General features: G+C 39.9%; 1 protein-coding gene and 1 pseudogene across 2 annotated transcripts in view; one reads left to right on the top strand and one right to left on the bottom strand.

Annotated features, from left to right (window-relative positions):
• The window catches only part of aub (aubergine), a 322859-nt gene that overhangs the window by 31468 nt on the left and 278607 nt on the right, over positions 1 to 12784 (bottom strand). For both annotated transcript variants that reach the window (XM_067147583.2, XM_067147584.2), the window contains exon 16: positions 9320 to 9467. In XM_067147583.2, the coding sequence (XP_067003684.1) occupies positions 9320 to 9467 (148 nt within the window). The remainder of the gene's footprint in view (positions 1 to 9319; positions 9468 to 12784) is intronic.
• On the top strand, positions 5932 to 7365 carry LOC137500945 (uncharacterized; annotated as a pseudogene).

Genomic DNA, 12784 nt, shown 5'->3' with positions numbered 1-12784 from the left:
TGTTTACACATGTGTAGTTCAAATGTAATCGGAGTTCAAAAAATTGGACGTGGCAACACCGCAAAACAAATGAAATACGAAATAGCTCGGCCCGTTGGATAATACTTAAATAGTGGGATTGAGCTGGCCGTGACTGTCAACAAATGAAATACGAAATTGCCGTGACTGTCGAAAAAGGAGAAGAAGATAATATTGTAATCTCGCGAAGTAAACATGGAAGGAACTTCACACAGAAAGAAAAGGGCGATCTGGTGGATATTGTACTATCAAGGTACAAACATATAATATAAAATAAAAGAACCTATATGGTGACATCAAAATTGAAAGAGAAAGCCGTTGACTTGTCAATGTTAAAGAACTCTCCAACAACCATTTGAAAACTTACTGTAGCATAAATCCTATGGAGTTGTTAGGAACATACACATGGGTGACAGGGGATAATTTATTTGACTAGGTTTTTGTAGTGTGTCCCTTAACTTTAGTTCCAGTCATTCCACAACATCTTTCGATAAACGAAATCTTATTTTGAACATTTCACACAATTCATTAATCGGATTCCGTCTGTGCCGAAAGACGCGAGGAGCTCGTTGTAAAATCAACTCTTCATCAGACGAAAAGTCGGAATAATCTGACATCCCTGCTAAAGAAAATATATATGCTTTGTTTTGTAAACTTGAAACATAATAGAAAACTAAGTAAGAACATGTTGGTATAGCAGTAGGCTATTGTTTATATGATATTCACATAACCTCACTTCTGAAAAAATCGAGCGATCTTTAGCATTATTTAACTACTAGCATTCAATACATTTATAACGCACCTCGATATTATTAAGGTACGGTATTCTTACGCGTATACGATACAAGGAAACACTTCTCAAGTCTTTAGGTCTAGTTCAATGTTTAATATGAATGATAATGATCTAAGTTCAAGGAGATTAACCGACGAATATTCGGCAGTCAAATCTGAACTTAGATCAAGACGAGATGATCTTAGGTTAGCGTTTATACAACGGAAAATCGAAGTTCAACTTGACTGGCAGCCATTTTTCCTCTTTAAACTCAGATCAAAAGTTTCATACAACCGGGCCTTACTCTACGTGAGAAATGTAATGTGTAAGATATTGTTTTAATTCGTTCCACAATGTAAAATAGATCATTCGATCATGTACATTTGTACATTCACATGTACTGAGCTGATTATTTTATATTTTGTAAGGACTGAAGTAAGTCCTGACATGCACAATTGCGTGGGTGCTGTTTTTCAGATGATAGTTCTTATTTGGTGAAATAAACTGTAAACATATGTAAGAGCATTTCAGTAAGTTTTTGATGTACAAGCAAAAATTCACACCTCCATTTTTCTTTCAGGTCTGACGGCAAGGTGCTGCCACCGAGAGGACTATAAAAGCGAAACTCTTAATCAATGTAAGAAATGTAATGTATACCTGTGTTTGAACAAAGATTTTAATTGTTTTAAATCATTCCACACAGACAATAACATTTATTTTGTAAAATACCGTATAATCTTGAATATCACCCGCCACCAAATTAGACCCGCACCCTTATTATGAAAGAACAAAATTTTATCAAAAGCAAAGTCAAAATTATTTGCAATCTTTACTACCACATATCAAATGATTAAAAAATACAAACAAAAGTAAACATTTCCAGAACAATATCCAATGAGTTCATTCATCATCATCATCAGTACCAACTTCGGAACTTTCATCACCATCACCTTCCCACAAAATGTCATCGCTGCCATCCATAGCAATAGAAATGCTACATTTCCTGAAGCTCTTCCGTATGAGGTCTCCAGGGATATGATATCATGCCGTCAAAATCCACGAACACAGCAGCTGAACTTCCGGGCGCTGAATGCTACCAGTTGGTGTCAGTGTGTGATTATCAGCCGCCATCCATTCTGTATAGAACTGTTTCAAGGCTGCTTTAAATGGACGGTTCACGCGGACATCCAGTGGCTGTAGCATAGACGTCATCCTGCCCGGAATACTGCTAGATTGGTTCTCCCATCCTTTATATGTTTCTTCACAGCATCTGATGTGTGGCAGCGGTAACTGTCGAGAATAAGCAAGCTCTTTTGTCCCAATAATGCACAAGAGCGACGTTACCAGGCACACTTTACCCAGGCTTCCACAAGTGAACTGCCCATCCAGTTGGAGTTCTGAGATCTGACGATAACACCAGCGAGTAGATTTTTAAGAAGTGTCTTTTGCTTGAGAACAATGTACAGCGGCAATTTGGTTCCATCGGCGAGAATACACAACATTACCGTACACCGTTGTTTTTCATTACCACCTGTTCTAATGGTAACACTTTTTGCACCCTTAACATTCACAGTCCTGTCCACTGGCATTTCAAAGTAGACTGACGTCTGATCTGCATTGCCAATTTGGGAAAACAAATATGCATTTTCCTTCTGGAACCAAATTATGCGACGCTGAAACAACAATAGGAAGACTCTGAAAATGAGATACGCCTTCGTACGCTCAACGCTTTTCTTTTATAAAAATTACAAACCTATCCTCGGCTTGCCTTAAACCCTTCCGATGAAAGTTCCTTTGCGATCTCTAATGCCTTTAGCTGACATTTCGGTTGACCCACCATACCCCAATTCCCGCTTTTCTGTCACATTGTTATAAAGTTAGTTTTTTTTTAATTTGTGGAAAATGTACACTCAGTCCATGAACAGCTCTATGATCACCACTACATGTTAATAGCACATTTTTTTCTTTCTCCATACGCGAATACACGACTCGCCAATATCGTATATCCTGCTGGCGGCACGATTTCCAATAATTTCGGCTTCTCAAACTACTTTCAGTTTCTCACTCGCAGTAGAAGATCGTAAACGCTTTGAGGAACTCATGTTGATACTCCATGAATGTGCGTGAGACTGACGCCAAGCGCGAAAGTAGTGTACACTGAGAGAGCACTGTTGCCAAGCCGCTCCAACGGTGATGCCCGATTTACATGCATTCGGAAAGATAAATTTCCCAACATTTTAAATAAGACCCGCACCCAACTTTGGAATCAATATTTTCTAAAGAACTGTGCGGATGGTATTCAAGATTATACAGTAAACTAAATTTATTTGTATAAACAAAAATTCACACCAATAGTTTTCTTTCAGGCCTCAAAGGGTTGAGTGATACTTCACTGATGAGTGTGCTCAACTGGTGATAGAACTTTCTTAATATCTTCAACAGCATCCGCTAGTGGCATCATATGAGACGATGAGTGATGAAAATATCCCCAAAGAATGATATAAGGAGAGTCATAAGCCATTCACTGACTGCTGGGGGAGTGATCTGGAGGGTATTTACCATTAGTATCTTTACAGCAATCCCAGCACCATGCGCACAAGTCTTGTCTTCCTCCCTTCCAAAAGAATGTGCAGTCTGAGCTAAACTTCGCAACTTTTCCATAGACAATCTGGTTTTATCCCAGGCGGCAACATCCAACCCAATCTACGGAGCTCATGAGTACTGCTCGTCTATATAAAGATAAAAATTTCATTGTTCCGTATTGAAAAGTATCACAGTTAAATTGAAATAATAAATATGGTAGTTCAACCTATTCAATACAAGTAAATAAGAGATGTAGAGATTACATTCTTAATTAAAAGTGGAAATGGTACCGGTTTTGACACCAGTCTGGGTCACCATCAGCCGATTATAACTTGAAAAACAATGCATAAGTAAGAAAGAAGTTAACGGTCAAGTCCACACAATATCAGTTGAAGAGGCGATATAAAAATGACGGGGGGAGGCACTGTAAAATTCAGACGAAGTGGAATGTAAGTCAATTAAAGAAGTAACGCGTAATCTTCCGAGCATCAGCACGGCACACGCAATGTTTGGCACTGTCTCACAATGTTCACGAAAAGCAGAGAACAGTTAAATGAGCCAGACTGCATAAACCGTCAGGCACAAAGTCACAACACAATCCAAATATGAAGATCTAGTCGTGAAGAAGCCGCAGACGAGCAGCTGACGGTTTATGCAGTCTGGCTCATTTAACTGTTCTCTGCTTTTCGTGAACATTGTGAGACAGTGCCAAACATTGCGAGTGCCGTGCTGATGCTTGGAAGATTACGCATTACTTTAATTGACTTACATTCCACTTCGTCTGAATTTGACAGTGCCTACCCCCATCATTTTTATATCGCCTCTTCAACTGATATAGTGTGGACTTGACTGTTAACTTCTTTCTTACTTATGCATTGTTTTTCGAGTTATAATCGGCTGATGATGACCCAGACTGGGGTCGAAACCGGTACCATTTCCACTTTTAATTAAATAAGAATGTAATCTCTACATCTCTTATTTACTTGTATTGAACAGGTTGAACTACCATATTTATTATTTCAATTTTAATGCTCGTCTCTCAGGCCGTTCATTGTTGCTTACATCCATGAGTGTTTTAATGCTCATTCCACGTTCAAACTGTAATTGTCTGATTATTAGTTTTCTGATAGCAAGTGCGGTGACTCGCTGGGTGCAGCTGCCCAGCGAGACCAAAAGGGTAACTAATCATCATAAGCCTACATTCTCTAGTGCCTCCAATGTGGGGTGGAGAGCAGTACTCCAAACGCCTGCCCAGACACAGGACCAAATTCCTCAGTAGTCACAGGTCTCAGAAAAACACCAACATGGAGGCCCAAACTAGAAGCTCCCAATTTCACCCAAAACCTGCTCCTACCATCCTTATCCCATCACCATTAGAGCACACGCATGGAAACTGCCACCTGCGTGATTGTTTCAAGAAGTGACAAAATAATGCTGATTATCAAGAGACTGTATATAGCTACATGAGAAATCAATTCTTTGACAATGCTTCAGTTGAAATGTAAACTGTTAATTAGAAAACAAACGAAACATAACTAGTCTAACATACTTAGCCACACAGAGTAATAATCCTATAAGCATTTCTCATGGACTCTGCTACCTTCTGCGAGCATTTTGATCAGATGCCATCTAGGCTGCCACCGTGTCAATATCAACATTCCATTATCTTCTACCAGATGGCAAAGAAACTGATCTGTTGGACAACCTACAACTTTAATTATGTTGGGTCAACTACAGATGCATTAGGAGATTTTTTTCTTTTTACATGCCAGCCTTGTAAGACAAGGACAGGTGCAATGTATTTTTCACCGCCCTTCTAAATTGGACTACCTCTACTCAGTTTGGGATCTAGAGGCCAACACTACCACTGATCCACAGAGGAAACAGACATTTTAATGAGAAGCAGGCATATTCAGTCTGCTTAAAACATATTTACCATTTGATTTAACTCACACAGACACAAATATGTCTTACGGCATCATCATGGATAAGAAGGTGAATTGGACCAAACACATACAACATGTGGAGGAGGAAGTAATTGCTGAAGAGACTAGCAGGAGATACTTGGAGTACTCAAGACACACTCAACAGAACCTACAACATTTACATCAAACCTATAGGTGGGCCGGTACAAGGTTGCACTTGACAGTTATAGTTCATGTTGGCACTACTACAAACAATAATTGAAGAACGTCACCCGTCAATCAGAACCACCAATCCACTACTTTTTATGTCAGATAGACTTATGGATTTTATACATATTAGTCCGTATTTAATTCTATAGAGTGCGTATAACCTTTTATTTACTTACAAAAACATGAGCATTTTCAAAAAATGTAACGCTTAAGGAAGCTGAAAAATAAAGATTAACTGTTTTCATTTCGCTGTTGTTGGCAATATGGCTAGTATAGTGGTGCCATCTATAACTACCTTGACTTCCGTATGGAAGTGTTGCCGCTTGTCTGTCGTCGCTAGCACGTGGTCAGGTGTGATTCGCGCGTCGATGAAAGTGGTGTTTTTGTGAGCTAACCAATTATTTTTGTAACTAGTGCAGTGCGATGCCACGGAGACAATATGATGAATCGCGAAGTGATAATCCTTTGCACCGAGGAGTGCCCCTTATTAGTCAGGCATGTGAATTAGTGCGGAGAACATGCAAATTTTATGAGAGGGAGAGGGAATTCGTACGCTTGCATGGTCGTCCCTCTGTGCCTGCAGATCAAGTCGTGGATCGTACAAGTCAAACATTAGGGCTTTCAAAGCGGACTGTTATTCAGAAAGGTGTTCTCCTCCAGGAACTGAAGGAAAAAAGGACTGGGGAGCCTAGCAGTAGCGGAAACGGGGCTCGATAGTGGGGACTTGTTTCTTAGCACTCCAGGAAAGAAACGATTTAAGCCATCTCCTGTAACAGGAATCTATTCTTTCCAGGCTGATGCAATACGTAAACACGTGTACGATTATTACAACAGGAAGGAATACCCTATCGTGGCAAAATTACTAGAGTCCCTTAAATAGGAAAAGCTTTTCTCCTAGGGTAAAACTTCTTTAAAATTGGTACTGCGAGCCTTGGGTTTCAGATACAAGAACTGAACGGAAGAAAACTGCTGCTTGAAAAGTCTCACATCGTGATGGCTAGGAGTATTTTTCTAAATAAACTTGTCAGCAAGGATCTCCACGAGGTAATATGGTTGGATGAGACGTGGGTGAATGCTGGGGAGAGCATTGAAAAATCTTGGACTGACGACAGTCCTAAAAGCTCCGGTAATCAACCGACTGGAAAGGGCGCCAGATTAATAATAGCGCACGCAGGTTCATCCAGTGGTTTTGTGGAAGGTGGTCTTCTAATGTTCCAATCGAAAAAAACTGGAGATTATCACGAAGATATGGACTATGTTCGCTTTTTAGATTGGTTTAAGAAGCTCCTGCAACAACTAGAAGGCCCTTCTGTCATTGTTTTAGACAATGCACCTTACCACTCCGTAATAATGGACAAGACCCCTACTTCGAGCGCTCGTAAAGAATTGTTAGTGGAATGGCTGCAGGCAAGAAATATCCCAGCACATATGGGTATGACTAAATTAGCCTTATATGCACTGGTGAAACAAAACAAACCGGTTTCACCGACGTACTAGTCGATCAGGTAGCGAAGGAACAAGGCCACCAGGTTGTTAGGTTGCCGCCGTACCACTGTCACTTCAACCCTATTGAATTGGTATGGAGCGATTTGAAACATTACGTACGCGCACATAACAAATCCTTTACTGTTCCGAGAGGGTATTGCTCTAGTGGATGCGGCTTTGTGGAGGAAGAAAGTTAGCCATGTCGCAACATTAATTAACTCGGCGATGGTCATAGATGGCATCATCAGCGACTGTCAGGAGTTGATGATCTACCAGGACGATGGGAGCAACAACAACAACAACAACAACAACAACGAAGGCGACTGTGGTGATGGCAGTGATCAGGAGGGTATTGAGCCTCTACCAATGTGAATAAGGTAAGAAAAATAACGTTTCAGAATTTTCGCAAAATTTAATAGATTTTACTGGAAATCTTTTTTGTTAGCACCGGTGTATATTATTGTGACATTTATTGGTGTATTTAAAGTGAGTTTCTTGTCTGCCGATTCCTTCCGCATTATCTAACATCGTGATAAGAACTCCGTAGTAGATTTACCTCGTATAATTTTGTGTGATGATGTATTTAATTGTAAACTTAATCGGTGTGTTGAAAGTGCGATTGTTATCGGCCGATTTCATTTGTATCGTGTATCATCGTGATGACATCAAAAACATTTCTCTCATGTTTCTAAAATCTTACGTGTCGTGCAATCAGCTGTTGCTATGGCAGAAACATCGCTTCGTACGCCACTGCAGTGTGACCAACATTTTGCGTAGCTGTCATGTGCAACTTTACTCCGGCCCACCTATATTATAAAATAGGACAGTCAAGTACAGCACCCCTATCAAATATTAATCGTCTTGAAGTATCTGTATAATGCCCTACGAATCATAACAGGTGCAATAAAAACCACGCCTGTAACCGCCTTACAGTTGTACACCTACGACTTACCATTAGAAGAAGAGATGAAACAACAAACAGCTAACGCACATCTCAGCTTGCAAAGACTACCCCAAATCACCTGGGCCAACCAGTTACTAGTGCCAATCTTAAAACCCAAAAATATCCTTTGAGACTCCCCAAAGAATATATTAGTAAGAGCAATCTGCAAATAAAACTTGAACCACTCTGCATGCCAGTCAACCCCAATGAATATATGCAAGTGACTGCAGATCTTACTTTGCTACAAAAGGCCTGCAAGAAAGACTTAACCATATGGTATAAAACGGCTGGCCCTCTTTACAACAGAAGACATATCTGTCTAATCAATGGCTACAAATATATACAGATGGCTCACAGGATAAGGGAAACAGAACTGGGACAGGAATACATTCATCTCTCTTCTCATTCCACTTCCCAGTAGGCCAAAACAAAAATTCTGATGCAGAGATATGCAATTTCCCATGCACTACAACAGTTATTAGGCAGAAACATTGATTACCAAAAATTTGTTATCCTTACAGGCTCATAAGCAGCCATCCAAGCAGTCTCATCAAAGATTGTCTCAAAATAAAGAACTGAAGGAAATTCCAGGTATGATAAAAACCCTCCAAAGACTCCACAAACAGATCTCACTTCAATGAATTCTTTCTCATGTTGGAGTAATAGGTAATGAAGAGGTAATGAAGGTACCACATGACAACAATCTGCTAGTCAAACTGATTTTATGTCAGAGAGATTCTGCAAAATACTAAACAGGCATGAAGAAATGGCAAAGAAAACAGCAGAAACCAAATTATGGAATGATACTGATGCTGAATGGAATCAGTATAAAATAAAACCAACAAGAGAAGCTGTAACCTTCTTCAGACTGAACACTGGCCACGACTGTCTTTCATCTCATCTGAAACGAATCAACATCCTGAGATCCAAAAAATGCACACTTTGCCATGCCCTGTAAGCAAAATGGATAAGGAACACCTGCTATATTGCAACAAACTTGATGTGATAGCCAGAACTTCAGGAAATCTCACTAAACTATACCAGAATGCAGGAAAGCTGATGGATTGGAATCTGGGCTAGCCGTAAGGTACAGCAGGATAGGAAAGGGCTAGGAGTAGGAAGTGACCGTGGCCTCGATTAAGGTAGAGCTCCAGCATTTGCCTGGTGTGAAAATGGGAACGCCAGAAAATTATCTTCAGGGCTGCCAACAAAGTTTTCAAACCCCTATCTCCTGAATCCAAGCTGACAGTTATGTGAACCAAACCATGCAGCCACTGGCTCTGTTTAAAACATTCTACAGGTTTGAATTAGTCCTCTGTCCTTCAACTATGAACCACATGAAAGATGTGTAAAAGGAAATTATGAAGAAAAAGTGATACTTACACTCCAGTTGTAATATAGGTGGGTCAGTTTGTAGGTCAGTCTTTGGATCTTATCTGGATCGAGGCCAACGTTATCACTGATAACATTGTACGATGTGGGGCTCACAGTACCCTGACGTACAGACTGTGACACCAAGAAGAAATCATACCTATAAAAGAAAAGATAAAGACTATGAACAAACCAAATAGCTTTTGTCAGTATTTACTCGTCAACTGTCTCCCCGATACTATTTTGTTCCAGCTAGTCTCACGTCGGGTCGAGCTCGACGTTCGATTAAGGTTATCTTTACGACAAAATTACACACTAACGAGCTCTAACTCGTTTAGAGTTAACTTAATATTGGAGTAAATAATCTCTTGTTGGGGAATACTAGTGCAGTGGGCTGAATTTCTAGGATAAATAATATAAACTAAGTGCTCTTTCATGTACGTTTGCATGTACAGTCAACTAATCAGATAAGTTGTGAACACAACTGTGAATCCAGATATCATTGATGTGACTGAGAACAACAGAAACTTTATTAATATGGAACTTAGGAATTTGCTGATAATGAAGAAAGCATGAGATGAAATTGGCAATGTTCCACAACATTAATTTAGAGTGAAAAATACTGATCCCTAACCTAATAAATCTCAGGAGTGATAGTACTGCAACAGAGTACACGAGACTTTTCTCACGTATAGTTTAGTACATGGTACAGTAATAGCCCTTCCTTGAAAAATTCTGTAAAATGAAATCAGTACAGGCAGGAGACCCCCATGGTGCCCCTCTGAAGCGCTCAAGGTCAGATTAAGAAAACCGTCAGGAGCACAGACTGTACTTGGTACAGTAAAACCTTGATGCATCCTTTTTCAAGAGGGAGGGGGGAAAATGACGATGGATGTAGGGAAACTATAAATGCGGGCCACACTAAAAAATAAGGGGAAAGCAAAATAATAAAATACGGGCACTGTATTTGGGCATTTTCCGTCGTGTAAATATATTAATGTCTCGTGGCATCCGAACTCTGGTGCTGGTCTTTCGAGTTGTCGCGTGATAGGCGATCTACGCGCTTATGAAAACAGCCCTATCCTAAGATTTATCTCAATGCATAAGTCAGCGCATACACACAGCCCCCAAAACCATTGGAATTAACCAAGGAAAGTTAAGATCCCCGACCCGATAAAGACCCCTTGAAACGAAGGCCAACATGTGCTAACCATTTAGCCATGGAGCCAGATGGTATCAAAATGCTGCAACCTTTATATATGACATTTATGCCATTTCATTTCTCTTTTCTTTACATCGCCCAGTGGGCAACCACTGCAATAAGCCTCCCAAATATTGGTGGGTAAACCACAGACTTAACTGACATGAGGAAATGCGTGTCAGGCACTGACGATCTAGTGCTTAACAAAGTATCAACGCGAAGATCTATGTTAGGCCTAGCAAGCCAGTGGTAGAGTCTTCAAATTGCTTTCAACAATGAAACAAGCCTCGGATGGAGATAAAAAATAATACTGAAATTGACAAAGTCTTCAAGCAGATCTGGGAGGTATGACGGCCAACATGGCTCCGATGAAAGACAGATATGTCCGAAGAACAATGTAAGAATTGGGACTATGAATATTTTGACCCTGACTGGAAAAACTGAAGAACTGAAGAAGATGAAGAGGAAAAATCCATCCATATTGGGAATGACTGAAACAAAATGGAGAAAGGCAGGTAGCAAGATTCTCAGAGATGGCTACAAATTAGTATGGAGTGGACGCGAGAAAGAGGCCAGAAATGGTGTAGCTATCCAGATAACAAAAGACATGGACGCCATTACCGAAGTATCCTATAAGAATTATAGGATCATTAAATTATCTATGCAGCTGGAGCCCACAAATTACACGGTAGTGCAGGTATATGCACCACAGGTTGGATGTAGCGCTCAAGAGAAGGAACAATTCTGTCAAGATCTAGAAGATATAATTGATGAAGAAAATATCTTCATTGGGGACTTAAATGCACAAGTTGGGACAGACAGACTTGGTTATGAGGAAATCATTGGACCACATGGGTTTGGGGACAGAAATGCAGAAGGCGAACAACTGCTTGATTTGAGCAGAAGAAATGGATTGATCATCAAAAATACCTTGTCGCAAAAACAAGACAGCCACAAGATAAGATATAGCTGGGATGGAAACGTCTCATCGACTATATCATCACTAACAAAGGAGGAGGGAAATATGTAACCGATGTCAAAGTTATCCCCAGTGAGAGTATGGACAGTGATCATAGATTATTGATTGCAGACCTCAATCATGTGGCTAACACAACCCTAAAGAAAAGAAAAAGAAAACGTAAAGTGAAGATTTGGAAATTAGAAGAAGCCAAACTGAAGGAAGAATATAAAATAAGGATACAGAGACACTTACTAAAAGGGGAAATGAATACAGTAGAAGAACGGAAAATTTTTAAGGATACTTTGGTAGGTGAAGCTAAAGACCTGTGTGGAGTAACAGGATTGACCATGAAAGAAAAAGACACAACTTGGTGGAATGACAGAGTCGGATTGGCTATAAAAAAGAGAAATTGGGCAAAAAAGATGCTAGACAAAGAAAAGCAAAGAGATGCACAAGATCCAGGTGGCCAAGAAATAACTGAACTACAGGAACTCTACAGGGCAAAAAAAAAACTTACAGCTAAGAGGATAAGAGAAGAGAAAGAGAAAAAAATGGAATGGGTTTGTGGAAAAGTTGGAAGAGGACAGCAGAGGAAACAAGAAACTTCTTTACAGAGTAATTAAAAACAGGCGAAATAACTTAGAAGACATCAAGGTAATAGAGCAGGACAGTGGATCAGTAGTATGAGAGGAAGATGGAATCAGGAGAGAATTCAAGACCTTCTTTGACAAGCTCCTGAATGGAGAGGCATCAAATGTAGTTCAAAACAGAAGAATCTGGAAAAAGTGAAGAGCCCAGTAAAAATATAGAGCCATCAATTACATGGTTAGATAGAGAAGAGCCTTAAAAGTATGAAGAAAGGGAAAGCTGCAGGAATAGATGAGTTAAGTGTGGACATGTTAAGAGCAGGAGGAACCCCAGCAATCCAATGGCTATATAGACTCCTAAATGTAGTATGGCAGAAAAATACCATCCCAGAAGACTGGAAGAAAGGTATAATTGTACCTATATTCAAGAAAGGCAGCAGACGGAAACATTCCAACTACCATGGCATCACTCTACTCTCTCATGGACTAAAAATTCTGGAAAAAAATTATAGAGAATAGACTGCGAGAAATTGTAGAACCACTTTTAGAAGAGGAACAATATGGCTTAAGGCCTGGAAGATGAACAACAGATCTTATATTTGCTGTCAGGATGCTGATGGAAAAACATTGGGAAAAAGAGAAGCCTCTATATCTACTGTTCCTTGACATCAAAAAGGCCTATGACAGCATACCAAGGGAGCTTATTTGGGAGTGCCTGAGAAAGCTTG

Source organism: Anabrus simplex, chromosome 5 (assembly GCF_040414725.1).
Source record: "Anabrus simplex isolate iqAnaSimp1 chromosome 5, ASM4041472v1, whole genome shotgun sequence".
Taxonomy (NCBI): Eukaryota; Metazoa; Arthropoda; class Insecta; order Orthoptera; family Tettigoniidae; genus Anabrus; species Anabrus simplex.
The sequence above is the reverse complement of the archived record's forward strand: the minus strand, read 5'-3'. Positions and strand labels throughout refer to the sequence as shown.